This window comes from Clavelina lepadiformis, chromosome 7 (genome assembly GCF_947623445.1).
Source record: "Clavelina lepadiformis chromosome 7, kaClaLepa1.1, whole genome shotgun sequence".
Classification (NCBI taxonomy): domain Eukaryota; kingdom Metazoa; phylum Chordata; class Ascidiacea; order Aplousobranchia; family Clavelinidae; genus Clavelina; species Clavelina lepadiformis.
Genome location: NC_135246.1, coordinates 16,869,259 through 16,896,793, shown reverse-complemented (window position 1 = coordinate 16,896,793; position 27,535 = coordinate 16,869,259). Strand labels below are relative to the sequence as shown.

General features: G+C 36.8%; 4 protein-coding genes across 5 annotated transcripts in view; 1 reads left to right on the top strand and 3 right to left on the bottom strand.

Moving 5' to 3' along the window:
• LOC143466135 (intersectin-1-like) overlaps positions 1-27,535 on the top strand; it is a 29,998-nt gene that overhangs the window by 294 nt on the left and 2,169 nt on the right. The window contains exons 2-36 of the mRNA XM_076964753.1: positions 14-173; positions 316-467; positions 1,091-1,183; positions 1,357-1,408; positions 1,506-1,606; positions 1,881-2,030; positions 2,240-2,376; positions 2,493-2,602; positions 2,840-2,914; positions 4,423-4,581; positions 4,675-4,777; positions 5,230-5,370; positions 6,032-6,116; positions 6,810-6,949; positions 7,182-7,327; positions 7,655-7,754; positions 8,205-8,307; positions 8,513-8,683; positions 8,774-8,865; positions 9,239-9,338; positions 9,410-9,458; positions 18,320-18,419; positions 18,548-18,688; positions 18,962-19,106; positions 19,399-19,559; positions 20,500-20,667; positions 20,912-21,019; positions 21,266-21,470; positions 24,305-24,390; positions 24,989-25,116; positions 25,260-25,443; positions 25,616-25,714; positions 25,842-26,009; positions 26,412-26,624; positions 26,910-27,111. Coding sequence (XP_076820868.1) covers positions 14-173; positions 316-467; positions 1,091-1,183; positions 1,357-1,408; positions 1,506-1,606; positions 1,881-2,030; positions 2,240-2,376; positions 2,493-2,602; positions 2,840-2,914; positions 4,423-4,581; positions 4,675-4,777; positions 5,230-5,370; positions 6,032-6,116; positions 6,810-6,949; positions 7,182-7,327; positions 7,655-7,754; positions 8,205-8,307; positions 8,513-8,683; positions 8,774-8,865; positions 9,239-9,338; positions 9,410-9,458; positions 18,320-18,419; positions 18,548-18,688; positions 18,962-19,106; positions 19,399-19,559; positions 20,500-20,667; positions 20,912-21,019; positions 21,266-21,470; positions 24,305-24,390; positions 24,989-25,116; positions 25,260-25,443; positions 25,616-25,714; positions 25,842-26,009; positions 26,412-26,624; positions 26,910-27,111 — 4,527 coding nt within the window. The remainder of the gene's footprint in view (positions 1-13; positions 174-315; positions 468-1,090; positions 1,184-1,356; positions 1,409-1,505; positions 1,607-1,880; positions 2,031-2,239; positions 2,377-2,492; positions 2,603-2,839; positions 2,915-4,422; positions 4,582-4,674; positions 4,778-5,229; positions 5,371-6,031; positions 6,117-6,809; positions 6,950-7,181; positions 7,328-7,654; positions 7,755-8,204; positions 8,308-8,512; positions 8,684-8,773; positions 8,866-9,238; positions 9,339-9,409; positions 9,459-18,319; positions 18,420-18,547; positions 18,689-18,961; positions 19,107-19,398; positions 19,560-20,499; positions 20,668-20,911; positions 21,020-21,265; positions 21,471-24,304; positions 24,391-24,988; positions 25,117-25,259; positions 25,444-25,615; positions 25,715-25,841; positions 26,010-26,411; positions 26,625-26,909; positions 27,112-27,535) is intronic.
• Positions 10,701-12,412, bottom strand: LOC143466138 (uncharacterized). Of its 2 annotated transcripts, none has more exons than XM_076964757.1 (6): positions 12,014-12,412; positions 11,714-11,819; positions 11,477-11,566; positions 11,269-11,391; positions 11,065-11,188; positions 10,701-10,930 (listed from the first exon to the last, which is right to left on the bottom strand). In XM_076964757.1, the coding sequence occupies exons 1-6, from the start codon at positions 12,091-12,093 to the stop codon at positions 10,731-10,733; spliced, it is 723 nt and encodes a 240-aa protein (XP_076820872.1). In that variant the 5' UTR covers positions 12,094-12,412; the 3' UTR covers positions 10,701-10,730. The 2 variants fall into 2 exon arrangements, with proteins under 2 accessions (XP_076820872.1, XP_076820873.1); XM_076964758.1 differs by having other exon boundaries at positions 10,701-10,927; positions 12,014-12,407.
• LOC143466137 (uncharacterized) lies at positions 12,670-14,906 on the bottom strand. Its single transcript, XM_076964756.1, has 6 exons — positions 14,637-14,906; positions 14,367-14,472; positions 14,160-14,240; positions 13,942-14,064; positions 13,685-13,805; positions 12,670-13,541 (listed from the first exon to the last, which is right to left on the bottom strand). The coding sequence occupies exons 1-6, from the start codon at positions 14,810-14,812 to the stop codon at positions 13,354-13,356; spliced, it is 795 nt and encodes a 264-aa protein (XP_076820871.1). The 5' UTR covers positions 14,813-14,906; the 3' UTR covers positions 12,670-13,353.
• LOC143466136 (uncharacterized) lies at positions 15,924-18,667 on the bottom strand. The gene is made up of 7 exons (XM_076964754.1): positions 18,525-18,667; positions 17,579-17,809; positions 17,329-17,434; positions 17,086-17,166; positions 16,881-17,003; positions 16,668-16,788; positions 15,924-16,499 (listed from the first exon to the last, which is right to left on the bottom strand). The coding sequence occupies exons 2-7, from the start codon at positions 17,743-17,745 to the stop codon at positions 16,291-16,293; spliced, it is 807 nt and encodes a 268-aa protein (XP_076820869.1). The 5' UTR covers positions 17,746-17,809; positions 18,525-18,667; the 3' UTR covers positions 15,924-16,290.

The following is a 27,535-nucleotide window of genomic DNA, read 5'->3' as shown; positions in this document are numbered from 1 at the left end:
TAAATGTTTGTAGTTGCTGGAAATGCACAATGGACAATCACTGCACAGGAACGTGGCAACTATGATCAACAATTCAACAATTTGCAGCCAGTTAATGGATTTTTGAGAGGGGATCAAGCACGAAATTTTTTCCTTCAGTCTAATTTGCCGCCTCCTGTTCTTGGACAAATTTGGTATATAAAACAACATTACTTATGATGATATTGCTAAGATACTAACAAGTCATAATAAGCTAATTTTGCTTTGTAATTCAGCAAATATGTTCATTTTATACACTTACATGTTAATATTTACGCTATAAATGCCTCATTGAAGGGAATTAGCTGATTTCACTGGAGATGGCAAGATGGACAAACTTGAATTTGCCATTGCCATGAAGTTGATTAAATTGCAGCTGCAGGGTGTGATGTTACCTGCCACTTTACCAGCATCAATGAAACAAACCACCTACGGCACGACTGGTTTTGGTAGGCCTTCATGTTTTAATGGTGTTGTATTGTGGTTTACCTTCATTTAACTGGGTTTACAACTCACCCCAAATAACATGCTTCTGCTGTGCAGTATCAACTAATCTTAAATTCTTTCATGTGGAGGCATATGTAATAAGGACAAGCTGATATGAACCCAAACCTCAATAGATATGCTAAATATCGCAAAGTAGACAATTCAGGATAACACATACACTAACTATGGTAATACAGTACAACCTAGAGATTTGTCAAGTTTGGTGAGAAAGAATGATAGAGTTTGGGAGCTCCGCTTAAGCAGAGACAACATTTCTAACAATAAAAATATCATTTACCAAACGCTTCTGTGTTCTCAATTGCCATTTTATCCTTTTTTTTTTAAAATAAAGCTGATTGTTTGGCGAATGCAATAAGAATATTATGATGTATGACAAACTGGGCAATATATTGATAAACTTTAATTGTTATGTGATGATACGAATATACTTGGGGTTCATTTGTGTGGACCGTAATATCGCATCCTAAATATATATACATTTATCGAAATATATATACATTTATGTTAATTTTAACTTGTAAAGTTCTGCATTATCAGTTTATAATCATTCAAATTTACATTGCAGGTACTACAACAGGCATAAGCAGCTTAACACAGCCGACTTTGTCCAATGGCGGTTCTAGTACCATGAACACTACACAGCCGGCACAAAGTGGTGGTAATAAAGATTTCCTTAACTTAAAAGATATGTACTAGTAGTGGTTTTGAAAGGGCACATACGAGGGGCTGGTTATAAAGCATATCCTGGTTATAGAGTAATATTTCTGTAATAAACTTACCACAGTCTTGACTTTTTGATATTTGAGTTATTGTTTTATTTCGATTTTAAAGGTTTTAATCCAAATTCTTCAACCTCTGCATCTAGTTCCACAACATCTGTGAGGTATTTATCATTCTGGTTGATATCATTTCAGTCTTGTGTCCAAACACTTTTTTTTTCTCAAGCCATAGATTACGCAGTTTTGAATTATATTTTACAGATCATCAACAAGTCAAGAATGGTCGGTACCTAAAGCCTCAAAATTGAAATACAACCAAGTTTTTAATGCAAATGACCGAACAAAAAGTGGTTATTTATCAAGTAAGACCTGTCATCTTATAAAATGCAATATGTGCAGATATCAATACAAAGCCTTCTAGTTTCATATTCTATATTTCTGCACCTAATTTGTCTCTTTTTCTTGTGTAATTCCTTCATAATAATCTTTGTACACTTTTAATACATTTTTTGCTCCACTTAATTACTCTCTAATCAATCCACTTTTTCCAGTAATTCATGACACTGTTTAATTCAACTTGCTCACCAAACAATGAACATACACTTATTTATGGCATAATTGGTTTTATATATATAGGCATGCAAGCTCGGCACGTACTAAGTGGCACTGGCTTGCCGCAAATGACTTTAGCAAAAATATGGCAGCTCAGTGACATAGACAACGATGGTAAATTGTCTCAAGAAGAATTTGTGCTCGCCATGCACCTGTCAGATATGGCCAAGTCAGGTGAGATGTTTTCCTATGTCTTGGAGGAATAACTTCGAATGTGTTACATCGAAACCAACTTTACAATGTTTCATTATTAGTTTATTACCAGCATTTATCTTGGTGATTGTCCTCCAAAATGAGTAAAAATGTTTTAAACACCAAGTTGCTTTTCGAGCCGTATAGAATATACATCATTTAGATAAACGTGAATGTAACAAATGTTTTAGGCTCAACATTACCAACAGTTCTTCCCCAACACTTAATACCTCCATCCTACCGCACGATGCATTCAACTTCACAAGCACCAGCAATTATTGGCCAGTTGGGTCTGCTTACCCCCCTCACCCAGATGGAAGCAATCAAGGTGAGTCCTTGAAATCAGTACATTGCAGAAATATTGAAATTCAAATAAAGGATTTTGTGTGAAATTTTACATTGAGATTTTGGTGTTGTGTGCTGTATATGCTTCATTTGTTACAGACTGAAGAATCCAAAAGTGACAATAATATATTTTCAACGTTTGAGGATAAGCGCCGAGATAATTTCCAAAAAGGGAATCTTGAGCTAGAAAAGAGAAGACTTGCACTTCTGTACGATTTATTTCAAAGTTTTGTGACTTATAATTGTAAAGTTAAGCATATGTTTGCTATAACTGTTTTTAAGTCGGCCACTCACTGACTTCATTGACAATCACTTGATTTACTGATCTAAAACACGTGTTTGAAAGAATAAAATTGCATAAGATAGTTAACATCTAAGTTAAATCGTCTGCGAAATATTCGTTTGTCAATAAGATTGTAAAGCAATAATTTATTTTCTGCTTCTAGGGAAAGCCAACAGAAAGAGAGAGAAAGACTGGAACAAAAAGAAAAAGAGCAACGAGAAAAAAGGGAAAAAGAGAGGTAAATAAGACTCATATAGGAATACAGTCGACTCCGCTTAATTCGGACACTTTGGTTCCGCTCACTTTTGGCCGAATTAAGCGGAGAAACGGCTTTGTCCGAATTAAGCGGAAAATCGATTGTTCATTTCATGGTCATGCGTAAAGGCAAACAACGCATTTAAAATACTGTACTGTTGCGTAATAAATGAATTGCACCTGCGCCATACTGCAGTAATTGGCACTGATCGCATAAAACGCACAAGAGTACGAGTAAATGAGTACGCATAAAACGCACATTCTGAGCCGCTTCCTCTGTCTCGTCTCGTCCTCGTCCACGAAGCATAGTCTCTTCACGTTGTTCACGCAGATTTGCATCATTTTTCTGCAAATCTTGCAAAGTACGTTTTGATATCCCCACCAACGCAACTAACTGCCGAACTGTCAAGGATGCGTCGTCATTTTTTTCTTCGTTTACTTTAGTGAGCAATTTCACTTTTTCTTCTAAACTTTTCTGTACCATTCTGTTCTACAAGATGGTCGCAATGGTACCGAAGTAAAAGCGACTATGAAGCTGGCACGGCGTTATATGAATTCATTGTCGATTGTTACCGCATTAATCGTCATTGTTTCACCATCATCACTCATAATGCAATTGCATCTTGTGTTAAAACCAACCAAGTACTGTTTATTGTTTCATAACCTAACGATGTAACGATAGGAATTGCGAACCTGTGTCCGAATTAAGCGGAGAATTGTCCGAATTAACGGGAGTTTTTTACGTTCAATTTTTACTTTTGTTCCGTTCCCGAGCATTTTGGCCGAATAAAGCGGTTGTCCGGGTTATCCGGTGTCCGAATTAAGCGGATTCGACTGTATTTCAAAAATCAGAAATCCGCTGTTTATGATAGACTTTTTCACTGATAAAGATTGCACATAGACATGGAAATTAAAACTATCCAGCATTGCTTTCTGTGAGCTCTTAAATCACCATCCTTATTAAATGAGAAAGGACCAGTTATGTTAGTTAGTTAGTTATGTATTACTCCGTTGTTTGACAAAGTATCCACCATTCTCTGCACTTGTGATTTTTTTGTTTGCATTACGTGTTGACCATATCTCTCATGCTTTGCCGTGATGTGACACTTTACCTACTTTATTTTGTACTTCTTTCTTCTGTCCCTCAAAAGGCAACTTATTTGGTGTTGTTGTCTCTATTTCCTGTAAAGATTCTTCTTTCACGTTAGGGGATGTTTTTCTTTTTGTCAGTTGAATATTTAAAAACGTTAGAAGGTTGAAAGGCTTCAACTGCTGCTGCTTATGCCCAAAACCAAATTTACAATGATTTTAGCTCCCTTTTATATGATTCAACTTAGCTTGGCAGAGTCTATCGACTGACAACTTAAAAAAGCTTTCTTCAGGGACCCCTACTCGCCTATTATTATCATGTATTGGACTTCAAATTAATAGTTATGACTACAACTCTACATTGAGGATTTTTTATAATTTTTCTTTTTATTCAAATTCCAGGTTGGAGCAGGAGCGGAAACGGCAGGAGCAGCTGGAGAGACAGCTGGAGCGACAACGAGCTGTGGAACGAGAGAAAGAAGAACAGCGTCGAAAAGCGATTGAACAAAAGGAAGCTGCGCAACGAGAAATGGAAAGACAACGACAGCTAGAATGGGAAAGGTTCATATTTAACTTACTAATGTGTTATAATTTGGTTTTAGTAAAGTTATGCCAAACACCGTCTATTCTTTGAATGTTTCTTTTTCTTCGAAGAATACGAAGGAAAGAGCTCCTTCAGCACAAACTGAGAGAGCAAGAGCTCGTTATGAGCCTTCAAGCCAAAACAAAAACTTTGGATGTTGAGCTCAGCTCTCACGTGAGTGCAATTTTACGTATTCATTGTTGTTGGACCACACGGATGTGTCAGTTATATTTATAACAATATCCCATACCCATATCATCTTTCTGATTTGTACAGTCAACATTTCTGGTTAATAATGTGAGTCTCGCAAGGTTTTAATTAGGATTGTGTGATGAGCAGGACATTTCTGATGTTTATCCATAGGCTTAAATTCGAATTTGCCCTTCACTGCGAGGCTGAAGTGTTACGTGAAACTCTTTTCAGTGAAGTTTTCTCATAAAAAAAAACAATGATATATTTCATGATTACTTATCCAGATTCTCAGTTGGATAGTAGAATACAGACCACAGATTACCATATACTTGTACAGTTGTGCTTAAAATTCTCGTATTTCATCCTCAACACCATTACACAAATTGGTTTTTCCATTAACGTTTTACTAAAACTCTTTCCGCATCCTATTGCAGCGAGAAAAGAAATCTCAGTTACAACAGCGAGTGAAAGACGTTGAAACTCGCCTCAAAGAACACACGGATGAACTCAAGATTATGAATAAGCAGAGGGAATTAAAACACACGCTGGTTCAGGCTCAACAACAACAAATGGAGGTGATACTTTTTCTGACTTGTCATGGTAGTTAAAGCGCCATAACCAGGCCACTAACTATTTAGAGCAGCATTTCGGACGTGTAAAGTAGTTTCTTGTTTAATATTTCCCAGTGCTTTTCAACTCTATGTTGTTGTGACACCCCTTAGTACCACCCTTTGTACTTAACATCTGGTTAGGGTTAATTGGAGTTTGCTCACCAGTTATCTTATCTATCCTATCTCATCCTTATCCTATCTCATCCAGCTGCTGTTATCTTAATTCCGAGCCAATCTTTTTTATCTGTAACATAGGATTCATACGACTAGGTACAATGTATGTTTTTGGCGAAAATAAGCATTTCTGTTATAAATGGACTAAAATTAAGCAAAATGTTGATGGTTTATGATCAAATGTGATTAAATTAAATTACCAAACCACGTATGGACATGCATGTCTGGATATTTGTTTGCAGTATATAGAGATCTACCAACCTAGCATGGCATAAAGTAAGGTTACAAAGCAAAATACCTTTAATTTCAATTGGAAACTGTGCGTCAACATAAAAGGAAGACATAAGGCATTACTATGTGGGACCTCTGCAAATGGCATCCCTGTTGAAAACCACCGCTTTGTCAATAATAGGGTCCACTATTTCTATTAATTAATTTTTATTTTTTTCAGCTGTTTCATCAGCAATTTAATGCCCTGACTCCGGAGAAACAGAAATTGACTGAAAGAGTTCAGTTCAAAGGAAACTCCGCTGCTGGTAACGTATATGCTAAAATTGTCTAGATGTTCTTGCGGCGTGTTCACTTAGAAATGAAGTGTTTGTCTCTTAAAATGTTGTCAGCTACTCTCATGATTTAGCTTGGAACCAAGGAGATAGGATGTTTCAAATTGTCGAAACACGTGTCGTTGTTTGACTAATGTTACAACCACTTTGCTTCTTACTTCCTGAAAGCAGCATGATGCACTATCACATGTGTCATTTGAATCAACAAATTTGATCAAGCCAAATATCACATAAATAAAACAGTTTAAATTACTTATATGTTTTATTTGATTGTGGGTGGGGCTAGTAAACGATGGACAAATTGTTAAATGCTTATAATTTTCTGGTATATTTGTTTTGACTTTAGTACCACCATTTTTTAAATGAATGTTTACTATTTACATATAAACGACCAGCGTATAGGCATGTTGCTAAAGGCTGCAGTTGTCATATAGTTGTCATGTAGTTTTGTAAAGTTTCGAAAAATTTTCTGTTTAGTGACTGTTTTACTCCATTCCAAGTATATACACTGGAATCTCATTAATTCAAATCAGTTTTTTAACCCATATCATTGTGTCAGATGGCTGATGTTTTCAGAATAATGAAACAGGAAACAATGTATTAAAGTATTCTATAAAAATATCTGAAGTATTCCATACAAACTTAATACATGGAGATATGATACAGATGGTGGCTTGCAACCAATGCAACGAGATTACCAGAGCAAAGTATTCACGCTTCAAAGACTTCGCACACAACTGCAAGAAACTGAAGATGAAAAATCGAAATTTGCCTCTGAGCTTGTTCTTCTTAATTCACAGTTAAACGTACGTTTGCATGTTCTACGACTTGCCACTTTGCTGTTGACCTTGTTTTTGATGATTTATCAATTACTTATTAAATAACAATTTAATTTATCGATTCTTGGGTTTCTGATAACCGTTATTTTAGGCTTCATTACAGTAACAGTATCATCCATTGACAAAGCAACACTATTAAGAGACTTGTGTGACTTCTTTCAATTGATTCTATGCAAATCATTTTTTTTGTTTTGGGCAGAATCTTAGAGAGGACCTGAGCAAACAGGCGCTGGAGATGGAGAGGCTCAACCGCATCCAGCAGGACAAGATCCGAGATTTACAAGATGCCAGGAGGAAGAAGGAGATGACAATCACACGGAAGAGCTCCATGGAAGAAAATAAAAAGTAACTCGAATGCAACATGATTAGCTGAACTGACATTTTGTATGTTTTTTATCGTTAGAAATTTCTGTTACTTTAAATTGTAATGTATATCAATGCCTAACGTGTGTTAAACCTATTCTGACTATATCTTTTAATTCACTCCTTTTTCTGCTCCTTTTCCTATATGTTTCTTTGAGTAGCGTGATCTTTCCGAAGGACTGTTGTAGCCATTTCTTTTACACTCAGTAATTCCTTTGTGTGGTTTATACATAAGGGCTACCTATAAATAACTGATAACGTTGGAGTTAATGTGAAAAATATAATAATAAATGCTCTCAATTTGTACAGACAACAGGAGAAACTTGCATCAGCTGCTCTTCTGAGACGCCAGGAGTCTGAGAAGAGACAAAGAGAGGAAGGAGTTAAGAAGATGAGGGAGTTACAAGAGGTATGTATGCTATTGTCATACTTTCTGCTACTTGCCACACCGATGGAATAGAATACATGCAGTCTTGTTCCCAAGTCAATTTTTGTGACTTGAATCATGTAGCATCAAACATCTGTTTGACGTCAACCTGAAAGGGGGCTTGAATCAAGCCAACACAAGTTAATTCATTAAGTTTGTAACATCGAGAAAGCATTTACAAAAAGTTAGTTTGGGTTGTTGCAAGGTTTCTTGCATACTTATCTATTTGAAGAATATCCTTTTCGTACATAAAATGCCATTTTTGCCTGTCACAGTTATCCTAACGCAGCTGTTTCTGAACTTTTGACACTTGTTAGAAGTACTAAGCCCAGCAAGTTTTATACATGCATTCATTGAACGCGGCTCCCCGGTCGGGAACTGAACTACAGATTGCATTTAGTTTTTTTCACATGTCTGTTTTTACCTTTGAAGAAAGCTGAAAAGGAAAGGAAAAGAATGGCTGAAGAAGCAGAGAGAAGAAAGAGACAGGAAGAGGAAGAGGCTAAAAAAAAGGAAGAAGAAGCAAGAGCAAAAGGTAAGCTTTGTTTACAAAACTCACCAGAGTATGTGTAGTGTGTACGACTGTACGTGTATAAACTAAATACGTTATTAAATGTTGAAACATTGCTTTTTCGATTGTGCTTGTCTATGTTCGTTATCTATGCTTTGGTTTCTGAAAGTCTTATGTTCTAAGATCTGTAACTGTTTTTACATCTAATCATAATTCTATTGGCTTCCAGCTGCTGAAGATGAGGTGAAGAAGGCAGAAATTAAGCGAAAGATTGCTGAAATGCAACAGGAGAGGTTGAAACAAAAACAACAGCAAGCATCTGCCGGTGTTGCTGCCACCGCTAGTGCAGCCACGGCAAAACCCGGTCAAGGTCGTGGCTTTCAACTGGTGCTTTCGAAAGGTCAGAAAAAAAGGCTTTTTTAATTTTTTCATAACTTTTCCATATTATGTTTTGTGCCTGAAAGATGAAAATTTTGGTCCGTTATTGTAGATCCTGCAAATCTTGTGAAATATCGAGCTTTGTACAACTTTTCTGCCCGCAATGCTGATGAACTGTCAATCAACATTGGTGATATTGTCACAGTCAGTACCTTAGCTCAGGGGTCACCAAACTACGGCCCGCTGGCCAGATCTGACCCGCCTCACTGAATCATAAATGAGCTTATTGTATGGTAGCCTATTGAACAAAGTTGGAATTTGGCCCGCGAACGTCAGTTTTCATGATGATCTGGCCCTTTGTGAAAAAAGTTTGGTGACACCTGCCTTAGCTCAATAAAAAAAAGGCTTATATTTTATTCCGTACAAATTTAAGGTTGTGCACATGTTTAAATATAGTCATCAAGAAGACATGTTCTAATTGATCCTGTAAATACTGACCATCAAAACAAAAATTAAATAAAACCAGAAAATTTCCTCTTTTGTTACTTTAGAGATTCAAACGTTGTTTGTTGCATAGGTTGACACCTCACAAGTCGCAGAACCTGATTGGCTAGCTGGGTCAAAAAGTGAAAACCAATATGGATGGTTCCCTGCAAACTACGTTGAAAAGATTGCAGGTGGGTCGGCTGGTGTTGGTGCAAAGCCAATTTTTCCACATCAATGTTCTACCCCGCTTGTGTGTTATTAGGTCCCGTCATACAGCCGCCACCACAGTCTGCTAAACCAACTCATTCAAGGTAAGGGCCATCTTATGAAATATTTAAGCGGTTGTGTTTTGATTGAGACTTTTTTACTCCTGTTGCTTGTAATAGCTGTAGTAATTGTTGGCTAGGGAGTTGTGCTGTTAAGAAGTAAGAGGACCTTTTTTACTGTGGGACCTGAAAATCATGTTCCCGTCAAGAACTTTTATTGGTGTCACAACTTAAATCTGTCATATATATTGGCAGTATTGGCACATAAGCTACTGCTGCTTAGTGGAGCTTGCGCTACCAGTAATTTCAGAAAAATAAAATAAAAGAATCCATGTTAAGTCCGGCCCCAAGTTTAAGGGCACCTTAATAAAAAACCAACCATAAGTACATTTTGTGGTAGGACAACTGTGAGCTTTTAATCAGTTTTTTGCTTGTTTGTACTAGGTTTGTACTCGATCAAAAATTGTATTCAGGGGTTCAGGTTAAAAAAATATAAGAACCCTGTTTTAAATCATTTGGAATTTCCACTAATACTTTATTGTCTTGGTATCCCCTAATCTCTGCAAATTTTAGTTTCAATTTGCAAACTCCTGGCATATTTACAATATATATATAAAGCTGTTACTGAGTTACTAACACAAAGAAAGAAATCTTTCTAAGTCTCATTTATTAATTTTGTTCTGGTCAACTGAATAGGCTGTTGAAATTTTATGACCTCTCTCCACATTATTGTTGCAAATAATTCAAAATCTTTTATTGGGGTATATTTTATTCTATTCAAATATTTTGGCAAGCTTAGGTATTGCACAGGCAAACTGTGGAAATCCAAGGTTGCAAGTTACAATAAAGTCAATGTATGAACTAGTCCAAATATGATGATACGATATGATATGATGATGATGATGATATGATATGTTGATGATGATGATATGATGTGATATGATGATAATGAGACTACATCAAACCTTATAAAAATAATGCCAATTTTTGTAAAAATAACACCAAATCCATGAATATTTCAATTGAGTCAGAAAAGAATTAAACCTACGATACCTACAGTACATGTTGTATTCTTACTATGTCTATGATGGCTTTTAGGATGGTAATCCATCCTATCCTAAACAAGCCATACTGCACTTGGCTTGTTTACAGTATGTTTATAACAATACAGTTTTGCACTTAAGTTGAAGGCTTAAATTGAACTTTGAACAATGAGCAATATCCTGAGTGCACGCACATACGTCGATTAGCTTACAACACTTTTGGTAAAACACTGCACTATACAAGTAAAAACAACAGTATTAGTATTATCAGCTTTCACAGTATCATATTCATATGCAGATTTGTTAACATAGTCATGCTTGTGAATATGTACACAGAAGTCCCAATATATTTTGTAATTATTTGCACGTTAAGCTGCATAGTGTTTGGTCCTAAAAGATTCACAGTTGCTAGTAATCCAAGTCCCGACATAAATATGTTGATGGTGTTTCTTTCATGCATCGATGTTCTTTCTGCTGAGCACAAAAAAAATAAACCCCTGCACATGTATTAGGGGCAGAAATATTACAATTTTTCTCACAACTATAATAAAATCTGAATTCATTAGTTAAATTTATTCCTGTTTTTATGAACTATTTCTTATTCATACCCTGATGTAGTTGTTTGGAGATAAGGAATAAAATAAGAACCAGTACTATAATTGGTAAACCAACTGTAGAGAAGAATGTTCCCATATTTTTGCTGTCATATTTCGTGAAGGCAGCCTCTAGCAACTAAAAAACTTGCTGTAAATGGGTAAATGAATCAATTTTGCCTTATTGTTATAAGAATATGTTTGCTGATAAATACTTACAATAGAGAGGGTTACAAATGTTGCCGTACATCTGATGGATCGCAGTTCTTCATCCCTTGTTTTACCAGGTATTTTCAACAAGGTGTTAGGTATGAGCAAACCACATAACGATGCAAAACCAATCTAAATTAACCAAATATTAATTCTCTCAGTGGTTTTCTTTACAAAAAAGAACCTGACGTGTGGTTTCAAAGTAAAGTCTTATCACCTGAGCTGTTAGAAGTTTTGCCATCACATGACGTGTCATATGTTGTCGAATTACCACTTTTATTGCGTAGATATCCATCAGTTGCGCCAGCTTTAAAACAAAATATTTCCATTACCAGCACTTGTTGTTGTCAATCAAAACCACACCTCTTACTCGAACATTTGTCTATGATATGTCGTTTGTAGATCTAGGTCTACATCTGACTTCGAAAAACTTTTTAGGAAGTTGTTTACTTACCCGAGCAAAAAGTAACATGGTTGTCCACCTGTGCTCCATCAAAAGTAAAGCTTCCAATAGAAACACAAATGCAGGATAAACAATCATTTCTGCCGCATCCCATTCACTGCAAGGGAAAATATTTGTAACATTTCAGTTCCTCTAACAAACACAATAACATTAATTTATTTTCAACTTGCTTTTCCACAAAGCTACAAGTGACTTTGTTAGCTAATAATTTTCAACTCCTACATTAAGAAGTTTGCTTTAACTGTACCCTACGCAATTTATTTAGGATAGCTTAAAGACTGCCACACTTACTTTGTCATATAGTGTGTCTTCCCTGTTTGTAGAAACAGCATAACAATGACTGTATAGGAAAGAATTCTACACCAATTCATGTCAACCCTGTGTGGTTACAGTTCTGTCATTTCAGAAGTAATGGTTTTAAGAGACTTGTAATGAAATTTGGCCTGATGGTCTGTGTTGATATGACTAAGGTCAGGTCTGAACATGTTTTGCTTTTACTTCCTCTTTACATCTTTGGAATGTCGAAACATATTTTGGTGACGGTCATTTTTTTTAAAGAGGTTCTCATCTCAATTTCTGAGCAACCTTGTAAGTTACACGGCCTTTAGTGTTTTAATGATCTATTTTTGTCTACATAAATCTCTCTTTACCAAAATACTTTAAAATATATTCTTGCCTTCTTGCCCTGTTTGTTACTAGCTGTCTTAGTTTGATGAAATATCTGCACTCGGTGAAGTCAGGTTTTTGTACACTGTCCACGTGTATGTTTATTTGCAGCTATTTGACTTAGCATAATTGTTTGCTTTTAAAAACGTTGACGTTGGTAAACAACTGGTTACAACCGGACAGCACCAGTCACAATGCAACTGCTGGTGCCATTAAAAATGATTAATGGTCCTAGTCCAACTATAAAACCATTTGTTACCGCAGTATTTCACTTCTGACAGTCGATTTGGTAATGCAGTTTTATTACCCAAAATGCTAAACAATCTCATAAATGAAAGTACAAGCAGTAACCAGTTAGATTATTTTTGTGAACACGAGGATGCGGCAAATAAGAGAAAGAATGAAGAAAAAAAAGGATGTATGAAGCTGATGTAAGCTGTGTACCTTTTGCCATGTGATGTTGATATTGCTTCAATATCATATAAATGCTAGTTTTATTGAAGCAACTTAGTCAATTACACATCAAGCAGGAAAAAATAACTTTAACAAGGAAAGTGTTATATAAGAACAATCTTGTATCAAATGTATATATAAGATGCGTAACTTGGAAGGTACACAGACTGTCATAAAAAATGATAAAAAGTACAACCACTAATCAACAGTCATTGTAATCACAGTTATTTTACGCACAGAAGACATGCAGCTGAACTTGTAGCATTATATTGAAATTTTTTCTTTTGCAAAGTGTTTCAAGCAGAGAAATCTTGTTAAGAGACAATATACCAATTTTAGTAGCAGATTTATTGTGCGTAATGAAATAAGAAGTTATTTATTATCCAAAGTTTGCGGTACAGAAGAAAGTCTTTGATTTTTAAGGTGTAAAAAAGTCTAAATTTTGGGCAGTACGCTTTTACATGACAACGTGAGTTTAAATTGTGCTGGCATCAGCCGTAATGGCTGTTGTATTAATTTGACTCGGTGCCGATATCATGATTTGAGCAATTGTAAAAATGTACAGAATGACACCGGTTAAAGTTATTCCAATCTGAGCCTCCAGGTTGTATTGGCAAATAATTAATCGGCACCAACAGGTTAGTGAGTGTTATAAGGCCAAGAAGGGAAAACTCTATTTCGAATCCTCGTTTCTTCTTTCCTGTTAAAGTTCAAGTACAAGGTTGATTAAATTAGGCAGTGAGTTCATATCTATATTTTTTTTGTTCGATTAAAATCCGTAGGAATTTACAAGTCAATTTGTTTAACTCAGCTTGCTAATGTGGTTGTCACATTTTCACTTACCGCAGCATATGATGATAAGAATCAATACGATCAGAATAAGACTGGCCACTGGAAGTTCAATCAAAGCGATCGTATGGTTGTAGCCTGACCATTGGTCCTGCACGAACACTGCATCCAAAATCTACAAATAAAATTTTCTATGTTGCCGCTAATGGTTTGCATGACATTGTAAAATTTGACGTTAGTTTAGCATTTAATACTTGCCCAAATTGGCTACTATTGGTAACGACAACTGTTATGTTCGTTATGGCACTTACGAGCACAAACACCAGCGAGAAAGCTAGCAGGAGGTTGCAATATAGCTGCCCTTTCTTTGTTTTACCAGGTCGGTTTATTGCAAAGTCCGCCATAATCACACCGCTTACTATTGAGAAGGTGATCTATAACATGATTAATACACACTGTAGAAGAACTAAAGTAGTTATTGGTAGCATTATTATGATAAAATAACTTTTTGGTTTGTAATAATAGTCACCTGGGCTGGCAAGGTTTTGCTGCAATCTGCTTGATTTAGGGTGAGCGCTTTCACTCCATAAATAAAGACTAATTGAATCAACTGTAAAATTTTAACATTTTTTTTAATGGCAATATATGAATATTTAATGTCTTTAATATTTGCTTCACTTAACTCCATGTACATTGTATAAAGCTAGATTGATGCAAAAGCTTTAGATAAACTTACCCTCAGGAAAACAAACAATGCCGTGTGACTTGAATATTTTAAAATGATCAACTGGCCAACAATTACTATAATAGTAAGAGAAATGGGTCCTGCATTGCACCATGGGCTGAAAAATATTTACTCAAAGCATTAATGACTTCTAAGTGCTTTATTGTCTCATTGCTTTAAATCTTAATGCACATTTGTGCTGCTCTTTTGTGCTTTGATACTTAATGACAATTTTTCTGCTGTCACATAAAAAGCTGGAAGCAGGTATTGCCTTTCATTTACCTGTCAGTATCTTTAATAGTTCCACTGTAGAGAAGTGTTGCAATGGTTCCCAAAAATATTATTCCTTGAAATATGACATTAAACCAAGTCTGTCTATTTCTGCTAATGCTGGTTTCTTCTTCCAATTCAGCATACACTTTGTTGTCAACAACTTTAGTTTTTGCTTTCAAATTCATTCTAAAACTATCTTTTTAAAAGTCTCTGTGAGTGCAACTGATTAACCGATCACACGATGTATTCACCTGGGTATAAAACAAACTGCTATGGTGTTTGAGTATTTATATATCATCTGTGTTGTCTGTTTGGTTTTGTTTGGGGAATCCCCGGCGTACTTCTTCCCTTTCTTACACCATAGTTAGCTCACATACTTGTATATTGTTCACTCAGGTCAACTTTTTGTTGCTGGTGGGATGAAGCAGTTCATATTTCATTCTATTTTCAACCTGTGTTTAGCAAAAGGATTTTGCACAACATTTGGCAATTCTCAATCATATTCATGTTGTTATGTCTTACTGTGCAAAATACAGTGAACCACTGGCCTTGTAAAATAACTACTGGGAAAACCACTTTTCGTTGCATCATGAAACAGGATCGTCTACAACTTTATTTTGCCGCTTGTAGCTGTAGCTAAGACAAAGGTATCATTCAAATCATGTCCCTCCAATTCCAATCTAGACTTGCCCTAGATTTAACCACCCCTTTTTCACTTCCTTTTTTTCTACAGTAAAGTTCCATTTAAGCTTGTATGACAGTTGCTCATGGTGGTTTTAGCAGTTGTGGAGCGCTACTTGGTCCTTCCCCTTTTTACTGTCACAGGAAACAACCTGCCTTAGGGGTGTGTTCAGTATACTGTCAACATGTTACTTTATGTAGACAAAAGTTGTTGGCTTCAAAAGCAATTAGAGCTTTAGGCCCTTTGTTTTTCTCATGTGATTGATCAGCCATGTTTTATTGTTTGCGTTACCTGGTCTCCTATATGGAAAGTTATTTGCACATACCGATACGCTGTATATGCCCACTGTTGGAATGTTTTATGGCTCCGTTGTTGTTTACTGACAGAATATTTTATTATATGACAGTAAACTCCAAACAGGCAAAATGAAATTTAGTGAGCAAAGACTCCTATAAATCAATCTTACCAACATGTATATATCAGTCATTTTTTGAAATAAGCTTAACTTTGTAATAACTTTTTTGCATATCAAACAACACAATTTTTTCACAATGCCAAGTTGGTTAAAGTTTTCAGCGAATAATGATATTTTTGAGGTCCAATAATTGTAGACGTTGTTTTCTGTCATTCGTATGAAACTACCGTAAGTGGATCATGTCAATAATGGAGTTATAATTGAGCAATACAGCTACGGCGACCATATACAGTGTCTGCTTAAACCCCTTTTTTTAGATGCTTGTCTTGGGAGACAACATTTTCTTTAATTGTAATACAGTTAACTTTTATCTTGCATCTTAAAATGAAAACAATAGCAAACACTTGCTGACATTACTAAGGAAACAGCAATAGCACAATACCATAAGCAATGTATGGTTATACTATATTCCATTCCAGTTTTCAGAACACACGTGAAACAATTAGTTTTGAAATAATAACCAGCAACCAGTTCCTCATGGTTTCTATTGACTCAACTGTTAATGTTTATACATCATTGATTGGAGCTTCAAAAAAGTTTGGAGCAGAAAGCATGCATGCAATCAAAGTAAAGATGTATATTACAAAACCGCCTACAAAAAGTATGATTTGCGTTTCCACATCGTCCCCGAAATTCTTGCTAAGTAACAGATTTATGAGAGTAATGAGGCTGAGTGCAGAAAGCTTCAGCTCGTGTCCTCCACTCTTTTCATTGCCTAAACCAAGGAACGAAAAAATCAACAATCGCTATTGTAAGGCCTTGATCTGTTGAATTCCATTACGGTGAAACTAAATTCCATAAATCATAACTTCATAATTATTTAGAAAGAACATGTAACAAAATTAGGTATTTTTCATGGCCTACATATCAGTATAACGCTTACTGTAAAGCGTGACAGCTACCACTGCCAGAGCTAGAACAGCGACAGTCACCGGTACACTCACCAAAGCCATCATTTTGCTATTTGCTGACCATGGAATCGGACAGAATACTACATCGAAAATCTGTAAATTATTAGGACACCATTGTTTGAGTTCACTTTAAATATACACAAACTGATGACTCTCAAGTCACGGTAAGTTTTAAGAAGTTTCACCAGAGCAATTGCCAGCATAGATGCGAGCAGTAAAACGCATGTCTTTCTCTGAGCTTTGGTTTTACTCGGTTGATTCAGCGAATAGTCTGCTAAGATAAGACCGCAAAGCAAAGTGAAGCCAACCTGAATTTTAATATAAGTGTACCAGTAAAATAAATGGTCATAAACAAACTGTGGAAGTAAAAGCTGTGTAAATTTTAGATACTTGTGTTGAAAGCGTCTTGTCGATATCCTCATGTATTTGGATTAAATTTTTGACTCCATATACAGACGCAGTTTGGAGTAGCTGCAATGTTGTAGAAAACGTTACCTTTAACGTATTAGCAATAAATCTGACTTTTATGCTGTTTTGTAATTTTCTTTACCAATAATCTTATATGTAATAGTTGTTATAATCAGTTATTACTTATAATTGGTTTAAATGACAATAGTCTTTTAGGAAGCTTACTCGCAGGAAAACAAAGATTGCTATATGACATTTTTTCGACAGAATAACAATCTGTGCCACAACTATCAAAATTCCAAGTGCGCTTTGTTCTGCCGCGTGCCATGAACTGTAACAAAAATTTTTTATCTTTATCATTTTCATTACGAGCATTGAAAAGGAGCATGTTACACTTACTAAATTATTTCAAAGTACACTACAAGATGTTATAAAATCCTGAAGTAGCCTATTAGTTTTCACAAAACCTGCTTACTTACCATTATCGAAAGCACTAGCGCTGAACAGAAATAGTAAAAAAACTATTGCCAGTATCAGGCTTTGAAATACAGCGTTGAAAACTTGTCTTCTTTTCTTGCATGAGTCTTCCAACTTTGTGATTATCTTATGATCGACGACTTCTGTTTGTGCTTTCAAGTTCATTCTTCAGATTACTTTTGATGGCACAGTTGGACTTGTCACTAAACTTTCCAGCGTGTGGCGATTGCTGACAATGAATGCTGCAGTTTAGAAATCTGGCAACCTAAACCGACCTTTTCCTTTGATCTTGTGAACTTTGTCAAGGGGATTCCCCCCATAAAAGTGTGTTTATCTTTATCCTATACTGGGAGGTAATTTATTGCTGACATTTTTTGAACTTTTTTCTGTTTGCACTTCATGCGATTGTTTTGGAGTAAGCAGGTTAGTCTTTTGTTTCTGTCTTGTTTAAACCGACCAAATATCTGCATTTCTTTAAGTTTTGCAAACAAAAGTTATTATAGTGAGAACTTGTGTGAAAAACTGTACCTTACATTGTAAGATTTTGAAAACCTTTTTATGGGTTTAGCCCAGGCCATTTGTTTAGTTTAGTTGATCATTTACAAGGTGGTTCGCTGCCAGATGGGAGCATTTTTATGATTCTTGGTTGCTTGAGTCGGCATAAAGCTTGTTGAAATTAGATTGCATGCTTTAACCTGCCTGTTGGAAACCCATCATAATATTTGTTGTTTTTTTACAGGACGCCAACTCCAAACTCATCATCAGCAATACAATACAGTCAATCATCTGCGTTTTCAGCTGCCCCGAAGACGTCGAACATAACGGGTTCAACAATAAAAGTCAGTTTATAGAAATGGTTTGCGAGCTGAATATCAACCTTCTCCAGATTCTATAAATACTTTTTATAATTGAATGCAGTTTACTGTAACATTGTTCTAACTTACCTGTTGAATTCATTGCATTGCAGCCACCAGAAATAGGACAGCGCTACAGAGCCGTGTACCCATGGATCGCCAAGAAAGACAATCACCTGACTTTCGACAAAGATGACATCATCGCTGTGTCAGAGAAGCAGGAGATGTGGTGGTTCGGCCACTGCAAAGGGAAGGTGGGATTTTTGTTGCTGTGTCGACCACTAAATTTTTATCCAGCCCATTGTTGACTATCGCTGGCATTGTATTCTTTCTTGAATAAGCCAAATTAAAAGGATTGCTAACGTTTGTACTAATTACTGTGCAATATAATGTAAAAATATTTGCTTCAACCGGCAAAACCTTACGTAATCGAATTATAAACTTTGCGACAACATAACCCACAACGAGTATCATATACCGGTAAGTTGCGTGAAAGTGAAGCTATAACGTCAGCACTTACTTTACAGTCCGGCTGGTTTCCAAAGTCTTACGTAAAAGAAACAAGTTCGACGACACCAGTGAACCCGACTAAGCCAGCTTCACCCAAGTCGTCCCCGATATTAAAGCGAAAGGCCCCCGTTCCCCCAACTGCTTCAGCTGCGACCACCAACAGTAACTTTTGAAAACCGTTTTTTTATATTATATAAGACGCTTATATAATATTAAATGTTTCGAAACGATGAACCCGTTTGAGTGCAGCGTCATTGTGTATTGGGTTCGTCGTTTTGAAACGCTTTGTGCGATGTAATAAATACTACACAATGCGATATTGAGTAAGGTCTGCAAGCGGATTCTTAATAACGACTTTACGTTCGAAGTCTTCAGTGACTGAATAAGCAAACGGCATTGAAGATGACACCCACGCGACCGAGAAATGACATTGTATTTTCCATTTGTGTCGCAGAATACGTGGCTGCTTACGCTTTCAACGGCACTGAAGCTGGCGACCTGACGTTTAATGCTGGCGACGTCATTGCGGTTACAAATTGCGATGGTGAATGGTGGACCGGAACTCTAAACGGAAACAGCGGCATCTTTCCAGCAAATTACGTCACTGAACAGAAAGTAAGTCATTGCGTCAAAGGTTAACATCAACAGGGCCTGATCACGCAGTCACCATCAGCAATATTTATATCTATATCGCCATAGCAGTAATATCGATAGTAATTTTTATGATACTTGACGGCGTTTTAGCGACTAGCGCTTGCAAGTTTTAACAACAAAAAAATATTTAAACTAGGTCAGGCAAAGTGTTCAGATTAAACGACTCATACGCAGAACGCAAGCTAAACCCAAAGCAATGGAAAACTTTTTTTTATTATCCAGGCGTTTCTTTGTGCGGTCGTGTACCGTAGGTTTTCGTTCCCTATCTTTTGAAATGCGTTCCTTCATGGGGATGGCCAAAAACGGGAAATGAAACTGAGATTCATTGTAACCCGCATTTTCACTTCACGCCCCGCACTGCGTTTATTTTCACAACCTTATTGACTTAAAATAATTCCGACCTTGTCTGTAAGATGTATAATGATAAGCGATGTGTTTATCCGTGTAATCTATCACCTCTTGTTTAATCGCACAAGTTTGTGCGCACTTAACTCTTTGTCTTTTTTGTGTAATCACCGCATCATTCCACTTTCCAACCCACGAAGTGCGTGGAAAATATTCGCGTATGTTCAGAACCAACCGCGAATCCACAAACATGTTCTCATGACGTAGAAACAACAGACTTGTACCGTAAAGTTTGTCACATTAAATTACCGAGACTTCCACAAAGCCAGGCGACATTTATGTGCTGGTTAATGATTCATCAAGTAGTGACCTCTCTTGTGGACTAGCTCACCAAGATTGTGCTAAGAGCGAAAACGTTACGACTTGGCTGTGTAATGTTGTGCAACGCTCGGTCGTGCCATATGTATTTAATGCTTTTGACGTTGAAGGAAATTCTCTAGAGCTTACCTACTTCCTTGATTGGTTTGACAAAATAAGTGGTTATTTATGCGTGTAGGCTGCGGTTGGTCCAGCCGCAAAATCCACCACCTTATCGAAACCAGAGGTGGCGACGGTGATAGCCGCTTATCAAGCGACTGGGGCCGAACAACTCTCTCTGCAGGTTGGTCAGGTCGTTTCGATTCGAAAGAAGAATGATTCTGGTTGGTGGGAGGCGGAACTCCAGGTAGGACATTAGAAATTTTCTTCAAAGTTACATTGGCATTGTATCAAAACTGCATAGTTTGTTATGTATTTATTTGCAAGTCCAAACGTCATCGCAATATGAGGCATTCATGCGTAATACGCTCATGTATGTCAACAATTGAAACCGGCGTTTAACTCTCCCCCGATTTGAGTCAGCACTTTCTATTCTTTTGGTTCACTCTTAGTCTAGCGAGTCAAATTAAATGTCGTCACTCTTTCATTAGGCCCGTGGTAAGAAAAAACAGGTCGGTTGGTTCCCCGCAAATTACGTCAAGTTGATGACAGCGGGGAGTGGAGCAAGCGGGAAGTCAACACCGGTTGATAAGACGAAGGTACGTTGTACTTCCAGTGCTGCTCTTTAAGACTTACCGCGTTTTCCTTAACATTCTCCCTTGTGTGTGTAATTTTACTCGGTTATCGAAAAAAACGTTGGATCTATATGCGACAAGTTTATTGTTTTTGCCTCGCACTAATGCCTACGAGGCATCCAACGTCCATTTTTCGTTATGATATAATTCCACCTTTAAAATAACTTCATATAGTTTTATGGATTCGACAAGAAACTTTGGTTTTAAAAGGTACCCCCACAGACGAAGCAACCTGCGATGAAGGTGATGGCCCTGTACGACTATAACGCCCAGAACCCGGACGAGCTGACATTCCCCAGGGGCTCAATCATCGCAGTCCAAGATAAGTCCGACCCTGATTGGTGGAAGGGCTCAGTGGGCCCTGCATCTGGTCTCTTCCCGTCGAACTACGTTCAGGAGATGCCTGCCAACCGATGTAAGTTGTCGTGTGACTAGCTGTAATAAGTGATCAATGTCAAAGATGTGATGCTAAATTTGCAAGTTAATCTGGATTGTCTTGATCTTAATTGTCACCTATGGCACCATAGAAATCATCCTGACCCAATCATCGATCTGTTTTATGGTCATGTCCTTCAGTCATTAATTTTATCAAACTCATGCGATTGAAAAAGTAATTGAGTCGCTTCAATCACACAACGTCATTATTTTGATTTCATGCCTGTGTGCTAAGTACAACAAGCCACAAACTTAGTTGGTTTACTGAGTCGAAAGTTTCAAAACAGTTTTCTAAGTTTTGCTCCAGTTTCATGAATTAACAAACCTCGATTCGTTTCATAAAACCAGGACCACGAGTTTTCAGTATCACCTTCTATGCATCTGTTATCTGCAGGTTTTAATTGCTTACTTGATCATACTTAATACTTTTTAATTCAGCATTTTAATTTTGACTGACAGGATTTAATAAACTCTGTCAATCGAAAACATCTTGACAAAGAGAATTGTCATTGCTGACGTCACAATGGATGGGTTTGCAAAGGTTATTGTGACTTCACATATGTCACAATGGAATACTCTTATTAGTAAACAATGCTCCGCGCTGTCATACTATGGCATTGTTCCACCCACTTCTGCTGTTGTGACTTTGTATTGTGTAAGATGTTTGTATTGCGCCATTATAAGTCGTGCAGTTGTGTTTTTTTTTAATGTACAGCATAAAAAATAATTAGCGTATCTGTCTCAAAACCTTCAAACTTGATCAAGTTGCGAGTAATATCAGTTCTATAACACTTGCTTGTATCCCACATGCAATGGGTAGACACCAAATGAACCATCTTAAGAACTACCAACTGGTTTATGGTAAAAGAATTCGGTTATATGCTATGCTGGTTAAATTAGCTAGAGTGGAAATGTGCCAACATAAAAGCGATCAATATTGGCAAATGATTTACTTTAGAAAAAACGTTTTACAAACCCTTTGCATGTGCGCATAAACGTTTTGTTAGCATTTACTTACCCACCTGTGGTTTTTTTCTTATCTTGGAGATAGATTGATTTTCACTATATTCGCTCATTTGTTTCAAGCATCAGTGTCTGTATAAGACGGACAGATGGACAGGGAATTTTTCTTATTGATTGAATATTTGTATAAGAAACAGTCCCTTCGTAACGCTGGCCAATTGTACTTAAAGTTAACTTACACAGCTGGACACCACGTACCAGGTAGTGTATACCAGGAAGAGGTATTGCAGAGATTATTGTGATTTTTGGCCGACTTAAGCGTTTGAAGGTGTTTCTTATACTTGCATGTGTTGCTGCGCTGATTGGTAATGTGTGCTAGCAGAAGTGGGTGGTAAGAGAGCCTTTGCGCCGGTGACTAAGAATTGATCAGTACATCAGCAAATAAATCTTGCCAATACAGTGGCAGACATTTTGTGCATTAAGAGCCCAATTGAAATTTTGTGCAAAAGCAACGAGGCTTAATTTTTTCTGTTAGCACACATTTCATAATTTTTTCCAAGTATTGTTTTATTACACGTGCTGCTTTCGTAGCTTTTTTTCGAACAAAGTACAAAAAGTCTATGACACTTGTCATTTCATGAGCAATATCCCATATTTCAATGTTACATAGTAACTCCAATGCATGGTGTTTTATCATTGTTTTAGACGTCGCCACGACTCATAGTACAGATGGCAATTTTTTTTCTATTTCACGAAGTGAATATTGCAGCAGTGAATTTGCTGCGGTCCACGGCACATGTCATTTAGGCCTATTCAATCAGCGGTTCCCAATTTTTGATCCACATTCCCGAAGCGTCTAAGGCAAGAGTGAAGTAAATGACGGTTTTTGTAGTAAAATTAGCACAAGACATCAAACAATTCACAGCTTATTCAAATTTAGTGAAATATAATCAATATGGCTCATTAAAATTTAGCCCAAGGATTGCTGTAGTATAGCCTTTACGTTGCCGTGTTTGATCTGAACAAATTAAACTAGTTTTTGGGAGCAACTTTTTGGTAGCAGCTCGCGGGAAAAAAAAGCTTTTTTTGTTGGCACTGGGTTAATCAAAATAGCCCATCATCAAGTTTGGAAAGCACTGTACAGTAAATCACTAAACAACAAACGGCATTTGTAATTAACATCAAATTGACATTCCTAAAAATACATTTGATATATGAAAAACAAAGCACCAGCGCACCGTGTAAACGCCACTCATTGTATTACTTTTTACAACGTGATATTTATGCCATTTTGCCACAAATGTATTATTTTTTCATCCTTTTGTAATGGTGATGTTATTATTGCAATGTAGTGTATGAGTATTGTAATACTTTGTCCTATAACTGCCTGTACATATAACATCATTGTCTGGTGTGTTGGATACTTACACCTTATCAAAGTAATTGCTTTTCCTGTTGCCTCACCAGTAAAAATGTCATTGATTTTGCAATAAAACATCTTGTTTGCTTCCGTCAACCTGTTCGCTATGAAAAAATACAGCTTTAAACAAAAAGTCCGACGATCTAGTATTGTGTCTTATTTGGGACTTGTAGAATTTCCTAATAAATTTGAGTACGATAATGCAATTTACAGACAAATCGGTGAGAACACTTTTGTCTTTTTAAATGTAATTTTCTCATAAGTTTTGCCCTTATATCATATCGATACCGGTAATAAATACTAAAAAAGTTAATTAAATTGATTTATCATCACCAAATGAAGTGATCAAACGTTGTCTCAAACCAGAATTTCCCCTCATTTCTGATTCTTTTTATAAACTTGTTTGTTAAGTTCAACATTTCTCGTTACAGTTGATTCTCCTTCCAACTTGTCACAAGGAGATGAATATCAGAAACGTGTTATGGAGCTCATATCGTCCGAAGAATCATATTTAAAAGTAAGTTTAACTAAAAAGGTTTCCGCTTTCACAACAGTGTTATATGAAGTCGAAAACACAATAGTGTTTTTATTTAAGCCCAAGATGCTTCCAGTTGAAATGCGATGCTTTATTTCAGTTTCATTAAGTTTCTTTGTGAAACGAAATAGATAATTTCCTAGTCTTCAAACTACTGTTAAGTGTATTGTATTGTTTAATTTTCGCCATAAAATGTGCGCGAAATTGTGAACAAAAGTTTTGGGAAATACGATATTTTGTCATCCCCTTCTCCTGGCGCTGTAAAGGCCTAATAGTAGCAATGAAATCCTTGAGAAGGAGTGTCGTTATTTAGACACGTGGCAACTCTACGCGTCAAGCGAACAGTTCCCCGCTGTATGGTGTTACCGTAGTCCTACTCCTTAACATTCCGCACTTGTGTTAGGAAGTCATTTATGCCCACTCCGAATTTCAATGTCTTTGCTGCAAACCTAAGGAAATTCAACAATTTTATTCCCGTCACATTTTATAACGACACCAACCATCTTTGTTATTATATTGGTATTTGTTTTTAATTTCCCATGAAGCTAGGCTCACTAAGCTTTGCTACGTTGCTTTACAGGACTTGACTTTAGCGGATGAAGCCTTTCAGCAACCGCTGCGTACAAGCAAGTTGCTAACTGACCAAGATTGCAATATGTTATTCGTTAATTTAAATGAATTGATTATGTCAAGTGCCAAACTCGTAAAGTGAGTCATTTTGTTAGTTTAAAGTTTAAAATTCGATAACAATATTAGTTAACAATTTTTGATAAGGGTTTATTTTAATAATAATTAGTTGGAGTTATTTAGCATATCTGGTCACGTTAGTTATAATATTTTCTTACTACCAGAGCCTTCCGAGTTCGATGCAAGTTGAGCGGAGACAACATCTCCGCGATCATGATCGGTGACATCCTCTGTGAACAGATTCCTCATCTTCATCCTTACATAAGATTCTGCAGCTGCCAGCTAAACTCCTCCGCTCTTCTGCAGGAGAAATTAGACAACAATCCCGATTTCAAAGCTCTAGTGAAGGTGATTTGCACGAAATTTCTTTTCCAGAAATTTTTCAGTTATAGGGAACCTGTTATTTTGCCACTATACGTTTTAGCTTTGAGACTGCTATCATTCATTGCGGTGTGATGTTTAATGGAACGTAGTTACAATGTACGATTTTGTATTTTAACACATTTCACCATTATTACAGAAATGTGAAAGTGGCGATTTATGGAAGGGCTTGCCGGTGAGCAGTTACCTCGTAAAACCGATGCAGAGGGTCACTAAATACCCACTGCTAATAAAAAAGGTATTCATTTAATTGCTTATTAACCAGGTAGTTTACGCCGCCAACATTATTATCAGAATCGAAAGTTTACACGCGTTTGCGAACTTATCCTTCTCGGGCCAACCTATTGTTATGATACCTTATACAGATAATCGAAAATACCCCACAAGATCATCCGGACCATAGAAATCTTACATGCGCACTGGAAAAAGCCGAGGAACTCTGTGTGCAAGTGAACGAAGGTGTGAGGGAGAAGGAGAATTCTGATCGACTTGAGTGGTTGCAAACCCATGTCCAGTTGGATGGACTCCACGATGTAAGCTCGCTTTTTCACTCTCGCCTCGCTCAATCTGCTTGTTGGCTGTTCGTATATCTTCGCTTTATGTTACATTTTTGTGACTTGGTAATTTATACCGTTGTTATTCTTGCTGATGTTGTTTGGCTTTATTCTCTGTATTTGAGATTGCGTACGCAAGAGATTTTATGGTTTCTTTCTACCAGGAATGCCGATACACCCTGATTCTAATACTTTTGTCAGACGTTTTAGTACAACGTCGAAATTATTTTTGAAAGTTAGGAGCTTATGACGTTTATTCCATAATGATTTCTATTTAGTGATGTATTGTGATTGATATTTAACTTTCAAGCAAAGCGCTTAGTTAATTGTTCAACTTTCATTTGTTTTAACATTTATTAGTCTGTATTTTTATGTGTTTAGAAACTTGTGTTCAATTCGAAAACCAATTGCTTGGATCATCGCAAGTTTCTTCATTGTGGCAACCTGTACAAACTAAAGTCGAATAAGGAGTTAGTCGGATTTTTGTTTAACGACTTCCTGCTGCTAACGACGCCGACAAAACCACTCACAACTCCGGCCAACGACAAGCTATTCAGCTCAAGGTCCAACCCACAGTTTCGGATGTACAAAACGGTGAGTCTGTAATATTGATTGAATAAGAATTAAGACGTACTTTGATTTTTATGACATATTGAGATCCGGTTTAATACCTGCGCAGAAAAATGATCGGTTTGTTAACATTGTACCGTTTTTTTCGCGTCCATTTTTGCTTGAAAATTTATCGATTTTGTCTGACATTTTGAACACAGTGTTCATCAGCCAGGGGTTAACAACACAGTTTCCAAATACGAGGGTGTTTATGTAAATATTTCACCCTAGTTCCAGTGTTAAGTGTTGAAACTCTGTCTTCTCTTACAGCCGATATTTCTTAACGAAGTCCTGGTAAAACTTCCGACCGAACCGACAGAAGAGGCGGCGTTCACGTTATCTCACATCGAGCAAGCTTACACGTTACGCGCGGAAAATATCAACGAACGCACGGCGTGGATGAACAAGATAAAAGAAGCGACCGAACTCTACATTGACACTGAAAAAAAGAAACGCGAAAAGGCGTACCAAGGTAGGATTAAGAACATGTTCCTCCACGCCTATGCTTAATGGGCGCTTCGGTGGAACTTGACACGATTACGTGACCGTCTCAGCTACATCGGCTCTGACCTGTGTGTCTCTCGCCTGCCACATGCGTTGTTTTTCTTTTTTCACAGATAGGACAGGTTTAGTAGCGAAGTCTTGTGTCGAGTTTTTACCCCAATCGTGGTCTCAGGGTGGACAATAAAACCCAAAATTTATTCAGGTTTTTGGTAATGTCGCCGATCCTGAAATTTTTGTCCACATTCGTTCATAGCGTTTTGAATTAAATTGTTTCCAAAACAACGATTCCGACCAACACCTAAATGTGTTGGAGGAAATAATCACATTGCAGAAACCAACAACTTAAAAGCTAAAAGTTTTGAACATACTTTAAAAATAACCATTCTCAAAGC